Source organism: Narcine bancroftii, chromosome 5 (genome assembly GCF_036971445.1).
Source record: "Narcine bancroftii isolate sNarBan1 chromosome 5, sNarBan1.hap1, whole genome shotgun sequence".
Taxonomy (NCBI): Eukaryota; Metazoa; Chordata; class Chondrichthyes; order Torpediniformes; family Narcinidae; genus Narcine; species Narcine bancroftii.
In genome coordinates this window covers 153,845,250-153,864,624 of record NC_091473.1, presented here as the reverse complement: position 1 = coordinate 153,864,624, position 19,375 = coordinate 153,845,250, and the positions used below count along the sequence as shown (strand labels likewise).

The 19,375-nt window shown below is 47.9% G+C and overlaps 1 protein-coding gene across 5 annotated transcripts in view; it reads left to right on the top strand.

Moving 5' to 3' along the window:
• Window positions 1–19,375, top strand: part of erich3 (glutamate-rich 3) — a 49,821-nt gene that overhangs the window by 8,510 nt on the left and 21,936 nt on the right. For 2 of the 5 annotated variants that reach the window (XM_069939437.1, XM_069939434.1), the window contains 3 exons: window positions 1,531–1,713; window positions 12,310–12,510; window positions 13,662–13,842. In XM_069939437.1, coding sequence (XP_069795538.1) covers window positions 1,531–1,713; window positions 12,310–12,510; window positions 13,662–13,842 — 565 coding nt within the window. The remainder of the gene's footprint in view (window positions 1–1,530; window positions 1,714–12,309; window positions 12,511–13,661; window positions 13,843–19,375) is intronic. The other 3 variants (XM_069939436.1, XM_069939439.1, XM_069939438.1) reach the window with 3 other exon arrangements.

The following is a 19,375-nucleotide window of genomic DNA, read 5'->3' as shown; positions in this document are numbered from 1 at the left end:
TTGGAACAAAACTGATCTTGTACTGAGAGGGCCTGGTCTTCGCTGTGATCCAGTTGGAAGACATAAGCAACTGGAGGGGCTGAGTGGTCACGCCTTCTGAGCTGACCTCTGTGTTACGTGGTTCATGGGACATAGGAGCAGAAGTAACATGGGGCACCGTGTTTGGTGTAGTGGTTAGCGCAACTTTTTTCCAGCACCAATGATCAGGACCTGGATTTGAATCCCGCACTGTCTGTTAGGAGTTTGTATGTTCTCCCCATGTCTGCGTGGGTTTCCTGCAGGGGCTCCAGTTTCCTCCCACCATTTGAAATGTACTGGGGGAGTAGGTTAATTGGGTGTAATTGGGCGGCTCGGACTCGTGGGCTGAAATAGCCTGTAGTCATACTGTATGTCTACATTTTAAAAAAGTAGGCCCATCGAGTCTGCTCCACCAGTCTAATCATGAGCTGATCCATCCTCCCACTCCCTGCCTTTCTTTCCGTAACCCTCGATGCCCTGACTAATCAAATCTCTCTCAATCTCTGCCTTAAATACACCCATCAACTTCACTTTCACAACTATATGTTCCAAGGACACACGACCCTCTGATGCATCTCTGTTTTAAATGGATGTCCTTTTATCCTGAAGTTGTGCCCTCTTGTCCTATTCTCCCTGACCATGGGAAACATCCTCGCCACATCTACTCTGTCCAGGCCCTTCAGGAGTCTAAATGCCTCTATGAGCCCCTCCCCCCCTCATCTGTCTTCTCACGTACTAACCCTTTCCTTCCTGGTATCATTCTCTCTGAACCCTCTACAATGCCAGCATGTCTTTTTTCCCAAACTGCCAGTGGTTTTCAAGCTGCCTCCCTAAACTCACATCCCACCTTAAGCAATCCCTTACTAATCACAGAGCACTGATGGGATAGGGATAACTTTAAGGGGGATGTAAGTTTGGAAACCACTGCTTTCGGGGACCCTGCACAAGGACCCCATTGCACCTCCGAATTTTGAATGTTTACCCCATCTAAATAATCATCTGCCAATTTTCTCTACTAAAGAGCTTGGCCGTACATTCTCCAACATTGCATTTCACCTGGGCCACCTCTTTGCCCATCTCCTAATTGATCCAAGTCTCTCTGTAGCTTCTCCGTGTCCTCAGCACCACCCTCCCTAACACCTTTTTTGGTGTCATCTGAAAATTCAGACACAAAGCCATCTATTCCATAATCCAAATTATTTACGTACAATGTGGAGAGAGGGGGCCTCGATACTGACCGCTGTGGAACACCAGTGGTAACCGTCAGCCAACCAGAATAGGATCCCTTCATTCCCGCTCTGTTTCCTGCCATTCGGCCAATGCTCTCGCCCTGTGAATATACTTCTGTAATTCCATGGGCTCTCATTTTGTTCAATAGTAAGCATTTAATTGCAGGCTCCCTGGGGCTTGGTTGGGTTGTGGGGATGGGAGGTGGGGGAAGCTTGAGGAGGAAGGAGGAGTTGTCACATGGTATCGCTCCTCACTCTGTGCCTTTCCTTCCCACGATCCTAGTCAACCTGTGCTCGACCCAGCACCGCTCCCGGAAAGATGCAGCGACCCCCAAGACTCCTCCCCCTCCAAGGCACCGGAGCATCGGGAGCAACAGCGATCACAACACAGTCCTCGCCACGCCCCTGGCGCAGGGATCAGCAGCTAGAACTGGTCAGGGGCATTAACGCTCAATTCCTCTATAGGGTAATTGTCTTCTTCAATGATTGGGTGAATCGGTTGTGTAGAGAAGTTTGGAGCCTGGTCTGTTCATTCAGTACAATCTCAGATGATCTTGTTCCTGCCAGCCACCATTTTTTCCGGGTCTCTCAAAACCAAAAGGCAGCCGTCTCTGATGGAAAAATCAACATCATGCCACGTTGTGAACGAGAGTCCCCGATCTCCAGCGAGCTCTGTGGGGATGCAGATCCAGGCTTTCCGTTAGAAACCTGTAAACCCACTTCAGGCGCGGGCCTGCCCTGGATTTCCCCATCCACAGGGATACTTCACAAGGAAAAAGGAGCAGGAGGTGGCCACTGGGCCCCTTGGGACTGCCCCACCATTCATTGTGATCACATGACGCATCTGTCCCAGGCATAATTTCCTCTTCTGTGCTGGTTCTCCATTGCCCTCATTCCCACGATCTTTCAAATATTTATTGCCCTCTTTAAAACCCCCAGTGCTCCAGTCTCCACACCCCTCCTCTTTAAATCCCCAGTCCTCCAGTCTCTATGCTGTTCCTCTTCCCAGTGATCCAGTCTCCACTCCCCTCTTCTTTAAACCCCCAGTGATCAAGTCTCCACTCCCCTCCTCTTTAGACCTCCAGTGATCCAGTCTCCACACCCCTGCTCTTTAAATCCCCCAGTGATCCAGTCTCCACCCCCCTCTTTAAACCCTCAGTTATCCAGTCTCCACGCCCCCTCTTTAAATTCCCCAGTGATCCAGTCTCCACACCCCCCTCTTTAAATCCCCCAGTGATCCAGTCTCCACACCCCTCCTCTTTAAACCCCCAGTGATCCAGTCTCCACACCCCTCCTCTTTAAACCCCTAGTGATCCAGTCTCCACACCCCTCCTCTTTAAACCCCCAGTGATCTAGTCTCCACACCCCTCCTCTTTAAATCCCCCAGTGATCCAGTCTCCACACCCCTCCTCTTTAAACCCCCAGTGAACCAGTCTCCGCATCCCCTCCTCTTTAAATCCCCCAGTGATCCAGTCTCACACCCCTCCTCTTTAAACCCCCAGTGAACCAGTCTCCGCAACCCCTCATTAAATCCCCCAGTGATCCAGTCTCCACACCCTTTCTCTTTAAACTCCCAATGATCCAGTCTCACACCCCATCTCTTTAAACCCCCAATGATCCAGTCTCACCCCTCCTCTCTAAACCCCCAGTGATCCAGTCTCCACACCCCCCTCTTTAAATCCCCCAGTGATCCAGTCTCCCCACCCCTCCTCTTTAAATCCCCCAGTGATCCAGTCTCCACACCCCTCCTCTTTAAACCCCCAGTGAACCAGTCTCCGCATCCCCTCCTCTTTAAATCCCCCAGTGATCCAGTCTCACACCCCTCCTCTTTAAGCCCCCAGTGAACCAGTCTCCGCAACCCCTCATTAAATCCCCCAGTGATCCAGTCTCCACACCCTTTCTCTTTAAACTCCCAATGATCCAGTCTCACACCCCATCTCTTTAAACCCCCAGTGATCCAGTCTCACCCCTCCTCTCTAAACCCCCAGTGATCCAGTCTCCACACCCCCCTCTTTAAATCCCCCAGTGATCTAGTCTCCACCTCCATTTGGGGCATCAAATTTACTGCCCTCTGTGAGGAGATATTTTACCTCAGTTTTGAACTCCAGCCCCTTTTAGTTATGACTCCTTGATTGAGATAGAACATCTCTCCCAAGTCAAACCCTTGAGGATCATTTTTGTTTCGATAAGGCCATCTGCCATCCTTCTAAATGCCAGAGAGTACAGAGCCGTCCTATTTAATGTCTCCACATTGTACAGCCTCTCGTCCCAGGGCTGGAAGTTCAGCAATTCCTAGGAGCAGGCCAGTAGCCAGTGAGAATTGTGGAAGTAAATCTGTCGGGAGATGGCAGGACAGCTGCAGGAAGCAAAGTTGTGATAGTCGGTGATTTTAACTTTCCATATATTGGCTGGGATTCCCACACTGTAAAATCTAAATCAAGATTTATTCTCATGAACAAGTCATGAAATTCGGTGCTTTGTGGCACAGTGCCAACATACATATTATAACCATCTTACAACATTACTATAAAAATAAAATAACAGTGCACAAAAAGTGAGGCAGATTATTCAGGAATCTGATGGCCGGTGGGGAGTGGGGGGGGGGGGTGCGGGGATGATTCTGTCCTTGTGACACTGAGTGCTCGTCTTTTGGCTCCTGTACCTTTTCCCCAGTGAAGAAGGCCTGGCCTTCACAGGATAGTGGCTGCTTTTTTAAGACACCTCCTCATTTAGATGTCCTCGATGGAGTGAAGTCTGGAGATTGTGATGTCGTAGATCAAGTTAACAGCCCTCTGGAGTTTATTCTTGTCTTGAGTCTGCCTCTATACCAGACAGTGATGCGACCAGCCAGAATGCTCTCCATGGTACATCTATAAAGTTTTGAGAGTCTTCGGTGACGAACTGAATCTCCTCAGACACCTTACAAATTATCACCACTGATGAGCCTCTTTGTAATTGTATCAATCTCCAGGACAGATCCTTGGAGATATTGACCCCCAGAAATTTGAAGTTTTTGACCCTCTCCATTACTGAGCCCTTGATGAGGGCTCATATTCCCCTGATTTCCCCCTGAAGTCCACAATCATCTCCTTGGTTTTGCTGATATTGAGCACAAAGTTGTCGTGGCACCATTCAACGAGCTGATCTCTCTCCCTCCTGTATGCTTCCCCGTCACCGTCTGTCATTCTGCCGACAACTGTGGTGTCATCGGCAAACTTGTAGATGGCCTTAGAATTGTGCCTGGCCACACAGTCATGGGTGTATAATGAGTAGAGCAGTGGGCTAAGCACACATCCTTGGGGTGTGTCTGTATTGATGATCAGTGAGGAGGAGATGTTGTTTCCAATTCATACTGACTGTGGTCTTCTGATGAGAAAATCAAGGATCCAGTTGCGGGGTTGGGTACAGAGGCCCAGAGTTTGTAGCTTCTTGACCAGCACTGAGGGAGTAACGGTGTTGAATCTCGAGCTGTAGTCGATGAAGAGTTGCTGTAGGTATGAAATGCCTGGATGGTCTCAAGTTGGTCAAATGCTAAATCAACATTTAAAGGTTTTAATGAGACAGAGAGTAGATCCCTGATGAGGAAATGAGATGTGTACAAGGAAGCATAATGGATTGACTGACCTTAATGCCATTTGTTTCTAGAAATGAAGCAAAGTTTGGATATGTAAACATTTGGATAGGGGCCGATTAGGGTTAGTCACCATGGCTTTGAGTGTGTAGGTCAATTTTCGAGAGTTTTTTTGAGGAGGTTTCCAGGAAAGTTGATGAAGGAAAGGTTACTCTATTGTCTATAGTCAAGAATCATGAAGGTTCAGTCGCTCGGTATTTAAAATGAGGTGTTAAATTGGATTAAACATTGGCTTTGTGTGAGAAGCCAGAGAGTGGTGGTGGATGATGCTTCTCAGACTGGAGGCCTGTGTCTAATGGTGCCTCAGGGATCAGTGCTGGGACCATTGTTGTTTGTTGACTATATCAATGATCTGGATGATAATGTGGGAAATTGGATCTGCAAGTTTATAGATGACACTAAGATTGGAGATGTTGAGGACAATGAAGAAGGTTTTCAAAGCTGCAGAGGGACCTGGACCAGCTGGAAAAATGGGCTGAAAAATGACAGATGGAGTTTAATGCAGACAAGTGTGAGGTGTTGCATTTTGGAAGGACAAACCATGAAAGGACGTACACAGTGAATGGTCGGGCACTGAGGAGTGCGGGAGAACAGAGGGATCTGGGAATATAGATACAGAATTGCCTGAAAGTGGTGTCACAGGTGGGCAGAGTTTTTGGCATCTTGGCCTTCATAAATCAGAGTATTGAGTACAGGAGTTGGGATGTTATGGTGAATTGTATAAGACATTGGTGAGACCATGTTTGGGGAATTGTGTGCAGTTTTGGTCACCGAACTACAGGAAAGATGTCAATAAGATAGAAAGAATGCAGAGAAGATTTACTAGGATGTTGCCCGGACTTTGCGGGACATTCTGGAAGGGGGAGGGTGAACAGCTGTCATGCTCCATATTGGTACCAACAATATAGGGGAAAGAAAATGGGATGAAGTTCTACAAGATGAATATAGGGAGCTAGGAAATAAATTAAAGAGAAGGACCTCAAGGGTAACAATCTCTGGATTATTACCGGTGCCACGAGCTGGCCAGAGTAGAAATAACAGGATAGTTAGAATGAATATATGGCTTGAACAGTGGTGCAGGAGGGAGGGTTTTGGATTCTTGGGACATTGGAACTGGTTCTGGGGCAGTTGGGACAAGTACCAACAGGATGGTCTGCATCCGGGCAGGGCTGGGACCAATGTCCTAGGGAGATTGTTTGCTAATGCTGTTGGGGAAGGTTTAAACTAATGTGGCAGGGGGGTGGGAGCAAGTGCAGAGAGACTGAAGGGTGTAATATGAGGGTGGAAGCAAAAGGGAGCAAGGTGAAAAGCAAAAGTGGCCGGCAGATAAACCCAGGACAAGCATCAAAAAGGACCACTTTTCAACATAATGGTAAAAGGGATAAGAGTGTGGCAAAAGCCAGCCTGAAGTCTTTGTGTCTCAATGCAAGGAGCCTTCGTAATAAGGTGGAGGAATTGAATGTGCAGATAGCTATTAATGGATATGGTCTAGTCAGGATCACAGAGATATAGCTTCAGGGGGACCGAGACTGGGAGCTCATCATCCAGGGATATTCAATATTCAGGAGGGATAGACAAAAAGGAAAGGAGGTGGGGTAGCTTTGTTGGTTAGAGAGGAGGTTTTTTCTTTGGCTTGGCTTCGCGGACGAAGATTTATGGAGGGGGTAAAAAGTCCACGTCAGCTGCAGGCTCGTTTGTGGCTGACCAGTCCGATGCGGGACAGGCAGACACGATTGCAGCGGTTGCAAGGGAAAATTGGTTGGTTGGGGTTGGGTGTTGGGTTTTTCCTCCTTTGCCTTTTGTCAGTGAGGTGGGCTCTGCGGTCTTCTTCAAAGGAGGCTGTTGCCCGCCAAACTGTGAGGCGCCAAGATGCACGGTTTGAGGCGTTATCAGCCCACTGGCGGTGGTCAGAGAGGAGGTAAACACAATAGAAAGGAAGGACATTCTAATGGAGGATGTGGAATAGACATGGGTAGAGCTGCGAAACATGAAGGGGCAGAAGACGCTCGTGGGAGTTGTGTACAGGCCACCTAACAGTAGCAGTGAGGTTAGGGAGGGGATTAAACAGGAAATTGGAAATGCGTGGAACAAAGGTACAGCAGTTAGAATGGGAGACTTTAATCTACATGTAGATTGGGTGAACCAAATTGGCAAGGGTAAGGAGGAAGAGGATTTCTTAGAATGTATGTGGGTTTGTTTTCTAAACCAGCATGTCGAGGAACCAACGAGAGAACAAGCCATTCGAGGCTGGGGATTGAATAATGGGGAAGGATTCGTTAGCAATCTTGTTGTGCGAAGCCGCTTGGGCAAGAGTGACCACAATAGGGTGGAATTCATTATTCAGGTGGAGAGTGACAGAGTTAATTCAAATACAAAGGTTCTGAACTTAAAGAAGGGTAACTTTGATAATAGGAGATGTAAATTAGTCAACCTAGATTGGCAAATTATACTTCAAAGACTAACTGTGGAAATGCAATGGCAATCATTTAAAGATAGCTTGGATGAGATAGATAATTGTACATCCCTGTTTGAAAAAAGAATAAATCAAGGAAGGTCGTGCATCCGTGGCTTACAAGGCAGATCAGGGAGAGGATCAAATCGAAAGAAGCAGCATATAAACTCGCTGGAAAAAACAGTATTCCTGAGGTCTGGGAGAAATTCAGGGTTCAACAGAGGAGGACAAAAGGATTAATCAGGGAAGGGAAAAGTGGTTATGAGAGAAATCTGGTATGAACATAAAAAATGACTGTAAAAGCTTTTATAGGTATGTAAAGAGAAATGTGGGCCCATTACAGGCAGAAACAGGTGCATTGATTATGGGGAACAAGGACATGGAAACCATTGAATAACTACTTTAGTTCTGTCTTCACGAAGGAAAACATAAATAATCCTCAGGAAATAGTAGGGGACCAAGGATCTAATGTGAGGGAAGGACTGAAGGAAATAAATGTAACTCAAGAGGTTGTGTCAGGTAAATTGAAGGGATTCTTTGGCTTGGCTTCGAGGACGAAGATTAATGGAGGGGTAATGTCCACGTCAGCTGCAGGCTCGTTTGTGGCTGACAAGTCCAATGCGGGACAGGCAGACACGGTTGCAGCGGTTGCAAGGGAAAATTGGTTGGTTGGGGTTGGGTGTTGGGTTTTTCCTCCTTTGTCTTTTGTCAGTGAGGTGGGCTCTGCGGTCTTCTTCAAAGGAGGTTTCTGCCCGCCGAACTGTGAGGCGCCAAGATACGCGGTTTGAGGCGATATCAGCCCACTGGCAGTGGTCAATGTGGCAGGCACCAAAAGATTTCTTTAGGCAGTCCTTGTACCTCTTCTTTGGTGCACCTCTGTCTCGGTGGCCAGTGGAGAGCTCACCATATGACACGATCTTGGGAAGGCGATGGTCCTCCATTCTGGAGACGTGACCTACCCAGCGCAGTTGGATCTTCAGCAGCGTGGATTCGATGCTGTCGGCCTCTGCCTTCTTGAGTACTTCGATGTTGGTGATGAAGTCGCTCCAATGAATGTTGAGGATGGAGCAGAGACAACACTGGTGGAAGCGTTCTAGGAGCCGTAGGTGATGCCGGTAGAGGACCCATGATTTGGAGCCGAACAGGAGTGTGGGTTTGACAACGGCTCTGTATACGCTAATCTTTGTGAGGTTTTTCAGTTGGTTGTTTTTCCAGACTCTTTTGTGTAGTCTTGCAGAGGCGCTATTTGCCTTGGCGAGTCTGTTGTCTATCTCGTTGTCGATCCTTGCATCCGATGAAATGGTGCAGCCGAGATAGGTAAACTGGTTGACCGTTTTGAGTTTTGTGTGCCTGATGGAGATGTGGGGGGGCTGGTAGTCACGGTGGGGAGCTGGCTGATGGAGGACCTCAGTTTTCTTCAGGCTGACTTCCAGGCCAAACATTTTGGCAGTTTCCGCAAAACAGGACGTCAAGCGCTGAAGGGATTAAAGGCAGATAAATCCCTAGGGCCGATTGGTCTGCATCCCAGAGTGCTTAAGGAAGGAGCCCAAGAAATAGTAGATGCATCAGTGATAATTATTCAAAACTCTTTAGATTCTGGATTAGTTCCTGAGGATTGGAGGGTGGCAAACGTAACCCCACTTTTTAAGGCGGGGAGGTGGAGAGAGAAAACGGGAAACTATAGATCAATTAACCAGACATCAGTAGTGGGGAAAATGCTAGAGTCAGTTATTAAAGATGCAATTGCAACATATTTGGAAAGTGGTGGTATCATCGGACAGAGTCACCATGGTTTTATGAAGGGAAAATCATGTCTGATAAATCTTAGAGATTTTTGTGAGGATGTAACTAGTAGAGTGGATGAGGGAGAACCAGTGGATGTGGGATATATGGACTTTCAGAAAACTTTTGAAAGGTCCCACACAGGAGATTAGTGTACAGTCTTAAAGCACGTGGTATAGGAGAGATGGGGCTGAGGTGGATAGAGAATTGGTTGACAGACAGGAAGCAAAGAGTAGGAATAAGCAGGTTCTTTTCCGAATGGCAGGCAGTGACTAGTGGGGACTGCAAGGCTCAGTACTGGGACCACAGTTATTTACAATATATCTGACTGACTTAGATGAGGGAATAGAAAGCAGCATCCCCAAGTTTGCAGATGACACGAAGCTGGGTGGGAGGTTAGCTGTGTAGAGGATGCAGGGTGACTTGGACAAATTAGGTGAGTGGGCCAATGCATGGCAGATGCAATATAATGTGGAGAAATGTGAGGTTATCCACTTTGGAGTAAGAACAGGAGAGAAGATTATTACCTAAATGGTGTCGAATTAGGAAAAGGAGAGATGCAACGAGACCTGGTTGTCACCATGCACCAGTCATTGAAAGTGGGCATTCAGGTAGAGCAGGCAGTGAGGAAGGAGAATGGTACGTTGGCATTCATAGCAAGAGGATTCGAGTACTGGAGTAGGGAGGTTTTACTGCAGCCGTACAGGGCCTTGGTGAGACCACACCTGGAATATTGTGTTCAGTTTTGGTCTCCTTATCTGAGGAAAGACATCCTTGCCATAGAGGGAGTGCAAAGAAGGTTCACTAGATTGATATCAGGGATGGCAGGACTTAAATATAGAGAAAGGCTGCATCAACTAGGCTTATACTCACTGGAATTTAGAAGATTGGTGGGGGGTGGGGGGGAAATCTAATAGAAACGTATAAAATACTTAAGGGATTGGACAGGCTAGATGCTGGAAGGTTCTTCCCGAATGTTGGGGAAAACCAGAAGCAGGGGTCACAGTTTAAGGATAAGGGGGAAGTCGTTTAGGACTGAGATGAGAGAAATCTTTTCTCTCAGAGAGTGGTGAATCTGTGGAATTCTTTCCCACAGGAAGTAGTTGAAGCCAGTTTCTTATCTATATTTAAGAGGGAGTTAGATTTGGCCCTTTTGGCGAAGGGGATCAGGGGGTCTGGGGAGAAGGCAGGTACTGGGTACTGAGTAGACGATCAGCCATGATCAAAATGAATGGTGGTGTCGGCTTGAAGGGCCAAATGACCGACCCCTACACCTACTTTCTATGTTTCTATGTTACTTTCAGGAACTGAGTTACAGGGAAAGGGAAAAAAGGTTAGGACTTTATTTTCCCCTTCTGGATCTCAGTCTCCATCTCAGGAGACCAGCTTTCCACCAATGTATTTTACAAATGCACCAACTCCCACAACTCCCTTGACTACACGTCCTCACACCCTGTCACCTGCAAGGATTCTATTCCTTTCTCTCAATTTCTCTGTCTTCGCTGCATCTGTTCCCAAGACAACGTCTTCCAGTCCAGATCATCTGAAATGTCTGCCTTCCACAAACGTGACTTCTCCTCCAATACTATCACATTAGTTTAAATCTTTCCTAACAGCCCTCACCTGCATTTCCTCCATTTCCTGTCTGCCCTGGCTCCCTCTTCCCCCAGATCCAACAAACACAGGATTCCCCTTGTCCTCACCCCACACCTCACCCCATAATCCTCCGCATCCAACACATTATCCTCGGGAATTTCTGGCACTAACAACAGGATCCTACCACCAGACACCTCTTCCCCTCTCTGCCTTCCGAGAGACCACTCCCTCCGTGACTCCCTTGTCTACTCATCCCTTTTCATTAATCCACACCCCTTCTTCCCCCCCCCCCCCCAGCATCTTCCCCTGAGCTTGCAGGAGGTGCCACTCTTGCACCCACACCTCCTCTCTCACCACGGTCCAGGCCCCAAACTGGCCTTTCACATGAAGCAACACTTCACCTGTGTCTCCACAGGAGTGATTTATTGCATCCGGGGCTCCTGCTGTGGCCGTCTCTACATCAGAGAGACTGGGCGCAGTCTGGGAGATCACTTCACTCAGCACCTTCACCGGGTCTGCATCAGTGACAGGGACCTTCCAGTGGCCAACCATTTCAGTTCTGTGTCATACTCCCATAAGCATGTCTGTCCACTGCCTTGTATACGATCCCACCAAGACCACCCACAAATTGGTGGAGGAACAACACCTGATTTTCCATCTGGCAGCTGGATGCATTAACATTTTCTGCTAGCCTACTCCATTCGCCCTTCCCCATCCCCCCCTCCCCCCACCCCCGTCTCCTTTCCTCCAGCTCTCCATCCCCTTCCCTCTCCATTCACAGAGCCCCACCCCACTCCCGTTCACTGCTGTGCCCTCCCTCTCTTCTCCACCTATTACCTCCTGCCTGTGGGACTGTCTCTTTCCCCCCCCCCCCCCCACCTTTTTGTTCAGATGGCTGCCAACATTTTTCCAAACCATGATGAAGGGCTCAGGCCTGAAACGTTGGTTCTGCATCTTTACCTTTGCAACATAGAAGTCACTGTTTGACCTGCTGAGATTCTCCAGCATTGAATGTTTTTACTTAGGACTTCATTCCCTGAAGCTTTGGAGATTTAATAGAGGTCTACAAAATTGAGAGGGGAGAGAGAAATTCATGGGCTTTTTCCACTGAGGTTGGTGAGATAGGAACTGAGTTAAGGGTGAGAGGGGAAAGGTTTAGGGGGAACTTCTTCACACAGACAAGGGGAATCCTGCACATAGTAGGAGAGTGGAACAAGCTGCCAGTGGGTATGGGAAATGAACAGAAGATTGAACAGATACACGGACAGGAGGGGCCTGGAGGGTGTGGCCAGTGGGACTAGGTGAGCTGTCGTGTTCTCTGGCAGTCTTGAGGGGGTGGAGGATGGTCACACTGTGGGGGGATGGTCACGCTGTGGGGGGGGGGGGGGTTGTCACACTTTGGGAGGGACTGTCCTGAGGAGGTGGAAGGTAGTCACACTGTGGGAGGGACAGTCCTGAGGAGGTAGGGGAGTGGTCACACTGTAAGAGTGAGAGGGACAGTCCTGAGGAGGTGAGGGGTGGTCACACTGTGGAGGGGGGATGTCCTCTGCTACAGGAATGCTGTGAATATTTATTGATCCTCCCCCATTATTTTGCCCCAGCAGCCGGCCAGGGGAGCTGTGAGGAATGGGCCCACTGTGGAGTTCCCCACCAGCCCATCACCTTATCGTCTACCTGTCCTCAATAACTACGTGACTCCCGTCCCTCCATCCTCACGCCCATCGGAGAGGTCCAGCGTCAGCAGAGCCCGCTGCCTACGTCCCACCACGGCGCCTCACCACCCAGACATCCTCGCTCCAAAGGTAAGGCCTGAGCACCGCTCCCAGGGACACAGGCCCTTTGGCCCCACAGGTCCATGCTAGCACCACATCAGCCCTCTGGACCTGCAACTTCTCCCAGCACCCCGTGCCGTCGGGTCTTGGTGCCTGACTACAGCAGTGATCAGCATCCTGATCACCTGTACACGCTGTGGCCGGCAGTGGGTGGCAGAGTGATCAGATTGGTCACAGGGAAAGCCCACCCTGTCCCAGGAGTGAGCCGAGGTCTGTAGAGCACAGTGGAGGGGTAGGGAGGTTTCAGACACAGTGGCTAGGGTGGGACAATGGAGGGGCTGCAGATCTCTACAGTCTAGGGAAGAAACTGTGTGTCAGACCTTGGCTGAGCACTGAGTGGAACACAGCCATTTCTGGCCAGCAGGCAAAGAACGGGCTGAATGACCCCTCTCAAATCTGGCACCAGAATGTCCATAACCCTCTTGTTTTGAGAACCCCAGGCCCAGAGCTGGTGCTCTTTCCCCTTCCCTCAGTAATTGGGGCAGCCCGACTGCTACAGGTTGGGCACAACTAATGGTCTCTGCCCCTGCACAGGTGGCTGGCTGGGTAGTGTCACAGTCATACCATATGGTCACAGGCCCTTGGCAAGACTCACAGTGGCCAATTAACCCATCGACCCACACGTCTCCAGGATGTAGGAGGAAACTGGAGGAAGTGCCAGCTCCACACATACGGTGCCTGAGGTGGGGATCGAACCTGGGTCACTGGAGGTGAGGCAGTGGCACTACCCTAGGTGTTGGGCTCGAGACACCTAATCCAATGTGGGTTGAGATTTCTTTCCCTGTCGGGCAGTGATGAGCAGTCCAGTTACTGATCCCACTGGAATCGGCAGACGCTGGGGACGGCAGCAGTGAGGGGTCCTGTTACTGATCCTGGTGGAATCGGCAGATGCTGGGGTCGGCAGCAGTGAGGGTTTCGGATACTGATCCCACTGGAATCGGCAGACTCTGGGGACGGCAGCGGTGAGGGGTCCTGTTACTGATCCTGGTGGAATCGGCAGACTCTGGGGTCAGCAGCGGTGAGGGGTCCTGTTACTGATCCTGGTGGAATCGGCAGACTCAGAGTGGGCATTAGCTCCGGCTCTTTGGTCACTGTCAGTTTTGGCCTCCTTGTTGCTATAGGAGCCTTTGAGGTGGCGCCGCTCGGACATTCAGAGTAACGTCCTGGTCACAATGGTGTACCACGGCAAGAGGCTGCATCTCTCCTATCACCCGGTGGATGCCAGGGATGAGGTCAAGGTTCATCAACAGCATTGTGGCGGCGAGAACCTCTGCATCTTCAAAGGGAAACTTCTAGAAGCAGGTGGGTGCAATGGTGAGGATAATCATGTCGAGATCGTCAGCTACTCACAACTAGGGGTCAAAGCAAGTGTGGACTTTGGCCATGAATCGGTCGGTGTTAGTTCACAGCCACCAGCTGAGGACCAGGGGTAGGTCAGTTGACCCACTGATGCTACCCCACTGCTCCGCTCTGCCTGTATCCCCAGTGCCAGGCTCTCCCGTGGAGAATACATCTCTGAACCTCCAGGCAAGATGGGAGTGCTGCCAACACCACTGAGTGGAACACATCTCCTGCGCAGCAATGATGTTCCCTTGGAGGCCAGGTGAAGCACGTGGGATCTTAGTTAGATAACGGTATCCAAAGCTGTCAAGTGGTGCACAGAGGTTAACGGTGCAGTGGGGTGGGGAGATATCGTACTGATTGGAGGTCTGTGGCCAGGTGTGTACCTCAGGGATGGGGCTGGGATTTCTCCTGTTGGTCTCCTGGATATAAATGAGCAAGTTGGTGGTGTTGGGGATAGAAACCAGTAGGAGGGCTGAGTAGAGAGATGGCAGATGGAGTTTAATCCGTAAAATGAGAGGTAATTCATTATGGAGGTCAAATTGCAGTAAGGACATCCAGAGTAAATGGCAAGAACCTTCAGCACATTCCAGCACAGTACAGGCCCTTTGGCCCACAATGTTGTGCTAACCTGTAGAAACCCACTCAACAATCTAAACCTTCCCTCCCTACCCTGTAACCCTCTATTTTTCTTCCATCCATGTGTCTGTCCAAGAGTCTCTTAAATGCCCCTAATGTTCCAGCCTCCACCACTGTCCCTGGCAAGGCATTCCAGGCACCTACAACTCTGCGTAAAAAAAAAAAAACTTACCTCCGATGTCTCCCCGAAACATTCTTCCCCTAACCTTATACACACGTCCTCTGGTGTTTGCTGATCCTGCCTTGGAGAACATGCATTGGTCATTTACCCTAGCGATGCCTCTCAGAATCTTCTAGACCTCTATTAAGTCTCCTCTCATCCTTCTACGCTCCAAAGAGAAAAGTCCCAGTTCTGCTAACTTTGCCTCACAAGACATTTTCCAATCCAGGCAACATCCTGGTAAATCTCCTCTGACCCCTCTTCAGGTAGAATATGTTCCATCTACTACTACCCTGAATCCACGAGGCCAAGGTTCCATTGGCTCCCATGTCTCATGACTTTCTGTTCGAGTCCACCATGAGGGGCCTTGTCAAATGCCTCACTGAAACCCTTATACACCACATCCTCTTAACTCCATCAGTTTTGTTTGTCACTTCCTTGAAAACCTCAATCAGGCTCGTGAGACACGACCTGTCCCTCACAAAGCCGTACTGACGATCCCAGAGATGACTTTGGTTTTCTAAATGCTCACAAATCCTCTCCAATCATTTGCCCAGCACTGACGTTAAAAGTCATAGGAACATAGAAGATAGGAGCAGGAGTAGGTCATTCGATCCTTCAAGCCTGCTCCACCATTCAACGAGATCATGGCTGATCTTAAAGTTCAGTACCCCGTCCCCGCCTTCTCTCCGTAACCTTTAATACCCTTATACTGAAGAAATAGATCTAATTCCCTCTTAAATATATTTAATGAACCTGCCTCTACTGCCCTCTGTGGCAATGAATTCCACAGATTCACCACCCTCTGGGTAAAGAAATTCCTCCTCATCTCGGTCCTAAATTGTTTGCCTATTATCCTCAAATCATGGCCCCGGGTTCTGGATTTTCCCATCCTTGGAAACATCCCATCTGCATCCATTCTGTCCAGTCCTGCCAGAATTTTATATGTCTCTATGAGATCCCCTCTCAATCTTCTAAACTCCAGCGAGTACAATCCCAATTTGCGCAATCTTTCCTCCTAAGTCATTCCTGCCATTCCAGGTATCAGCCTGGTGAATCACCTCTGCACTCCCTCCATTGCAAGAACATCCTTCCTTAGATAAGGTGACCAAAACTGCACACAATACTCCAGGTGGGGTCTCACCAAGGCTCTGTACAGCTGCAGTAAGGTATCCTTGTTCCTATACTCAAACCCTCTTGATATGAAGGCCAACAGACCATTTGCCTTTTTAACTGCTTGCTGTACCTGCATGCTCGCCTTCAGAGACTGGTGTACAAGTACCCCTAGGTCTCTCTGCACTTCCCCATCTCTTAATCTATTGCCATTCAAATAGTAATCTGCCCTCCGGTTTATATTACCAAAATGGATAACCTCACATTTATCCACATTGTAGTGCATTTGCCATGTATCTGCCCAGTCACTGGTCTATAATCCCCAGGATTCTCCCTATTACCTTCTTTAAACAAGGAGACTACATTTCCCATTCTCCAATCCGCTGGCAACTCCCCTGTGGGCAGGGAGGACTCAAAGATCACCGCCAATGCCCCAGCTCTCTCTTCCCTTGTTGCCTATAGTAACCTGGGGTATTCCCCAAGGACAGTAAACTCTGGCAAACCATCATCAACTTTCGAAGCCAACAGATGCGCAGAACTTGAAGAAAAGAGAAATAAATGGGAAGAGAGGCAGTAACGACCAAAGCCCAATCTGCCATCTGGAACAACCTCTCCTGGATGCAGAAGATCTTTCAAAGCCAACATTGAACTCATTGAGACCCCATAAAAGGATCAACGGAACAAAGTCCATTATCCTCGACCTGGAGGGATAATAGTAACCTGGGGTATATTTCGTCTGATACTCTTTCAAAGCTATTTATTAAATCACTACACTTTGGAGCAAAATTAGGCCATTCAGCCATTCATTGAGTCTGCTCTTCCATTTGACTCATGGCTGATGTATTAATCTATCAACCTCTGCTTTAAACTTACCCACAGGCAGCCTCCACAGCTGACTGTGGCAGCGAATTCCACAGATTCACCACCCTCGGGCTGAAGAAATCTATCCTCATTGCTGTTCCAAAGGGATGACCTTTTATTCTGTGGCTGTGCCCTTTGGTCCCTGACTGTCTCAGCACTGGAAACATTATCTGTCCAGCACTTTCAATACTATATTCAGTTTTGATTAGATTCTCCTCATCTTTCTAAACTCCAGTGAGTACAGGCCCTGAGCTGTCAAATGCTCCTCATACTTTAACCTCTCATCCCCAGGATCATTCTCGTAAACCTCGTAAACCTCCTCTCCAACACCAGCACATCCTTCCTTAGATATGGGGCCCAAAACTGCTCACAATATTCCAACTGTGGTCTGACCAATGCCTTGTAAAGCCTCAGCTTTACATCCTTGCCTTTATTTTCCAGTCCTCTCAAAATAAACACTAACATTGCATTTGCCCTCCTTCCAACTCAACCTGTACTTTAACCTTTCAGGAATCCTGCATGAGGACTCCCAGGTACTTTTGGACCTCCGCTTTCCGAACTCTCTCCCCATTCAGAAAATTGTTCTCTTTATTCCTTCTGCCAAACTGCATCATCACACAGTTCCCGATGCTGTATTCCATCCACCATTTCATTGTCCATGCCCCCAACCTGTCAGTCCCTCTGCAGACTCGCTACTTCCTCAACGTTCCCCATTCCTCCAGCCATCTTCATATCTTCCACAGACTTGACCACAAAACCATATTGCACAATATTGACCGTTATATTTGGCCATTTTATGTTACTCTCTATTTGGTTAGTGTATTTAACAGACGGTTATATAGGGCAAGTGATAAGTCTGATTCTTTTTTTCCCTTCAGTTTTATTTCAGTTCAGTTTTAAGACATTCTGTGTCTAAATCATTTACACATCATGGGGAAAGTAGCGGACCCAGCACTGACCCCTGCAGAACACCATTGGCCACCAGCAGCCAGAAAAGGCCCCCTTCAGAACATAGAACACTACACACAGTACAGACTCTTTGGCCTTCCATGTTGTGACAACCCATATATTCCTTCAAAAAGTACCAAACCCTCCCTACCCTGTAACCCTCTATTTTTTCTTCCATCCATCCATGTGCCTGTCTGAGTTTTTTAAATGCCCCTAATGTTCCAGCCTCCACCATCATCCCCAGCAAGGCATTCTGGGCCCACACAACTCTGTGTAAAAAAATAACCTTCCCCTGACGTCTCCCCTAAACTTCCCTCCCTTCACTTTGTTCACATGCCCTCTGGTGTTTGCTATTCCTGCCCTGGTAAACAGGTGCTGGTTGTCCACCCTGTCTCTGCTTCTCATAGTCTTATAGACTTTCAAGTCTCCTCTCATCTTTCTATGATCCAAAGAGAAAAGTCCCAGCTCATAAGACTTGTTTTCCAATCCAGGCAACATCCTGGTAAATCTCCTCTGCCCCCTCTGTAATGATAGAGATCAAGGTCCAATGCAACTAGCAATGCCTTACTGTTTGATTAGACTTGGCTGCCAGCAGGGGGCTGATGTAAGATCTATAATGGATGCTTGCAGCCTCATGGCCTGCCTGATGGTGCTGTTTACAACAACCTTTTCCTTCATCCATGTGTTGTCTAAGAACTCACACAAGATGAAACATGGTGTCAGAAATGGGATGAAGGAAATTAAAGGAAATACTTTAAAAGGTAACTGATCAGTGAAGAGAAGCTAACAAAGTGAAATGTGGAAGGATTACATCCACCAGTGAAACTTCAGCTGACAGGTAATGTGGTTGAAATTTGGAACAGATTTAAACAGCATTTTGGATTGTATTTAGTGGCAGTCGGAGCTGATGAAAAGTGATAAAGTGAAAGCGTCAGTTTTCTTACACGTTGTGGGTGATGAATCCCTGGACGGATATAATAACTTCACATTTACTGCTGAAGGAGATAAAATGAAACTGGAAAAAAATAATGGGACAGTTTGAGGCATACCGCATACATAAACGTAATGTGGCATTTGAGAGGCACAGATTTTTCACGTGTACAGAAAATGGAAGAAGTGTTGATCAGTATGTGACTGAATTGAGAAACAGAAGCAAAACATGTAAATTTGATGGACTGACTGACTCACTGATGAAAGGTAGACTTGTGTGTGGTATTCCAGATAATAGTCTAAGGGAAAGACTGCTAAGAGAGCAATATCTAGACCTGTAAAAAGCCATAGCACTCTGTAGGGCTACAGAAACTGTAAAAATGCAAGCAAAAGAGCTGTTCAGTGAAAATGGCTGCAACTTGGATGCAGTGAGGAAGAACAGACATAAACTGTTTAACAAAAAGTATGAAAAAGTGGAAAGAGAGGTGTGGCCAGTGCACAAAATGTAAGGGACAATTGAAAGCCACGTTGTCGATGCGGTACACAACACCTAGCAAAAAAGTGTCCAGCATATGGTAAAGCATATTATATGTTCAACAAAAGCAACCAGTATGCCTGTTCTGTAGGAACCAAGAGCAACAAAGCAAGGTTTATGCAGTAGATGAAAGGGTGATAGAGGATTCTGTGTAGATGTTGTGACTGAAAACAAGAAAGAAAACAGAGACTGGAAGCTGAGATTAAAAGTGAATAACCTACCTTTCAGTTAAATTGGATACTGGAGCATAAATTAATGTAATGATTTTAAGATTAGACCCAGACCAAAGATGTATGGAACAAAATTGA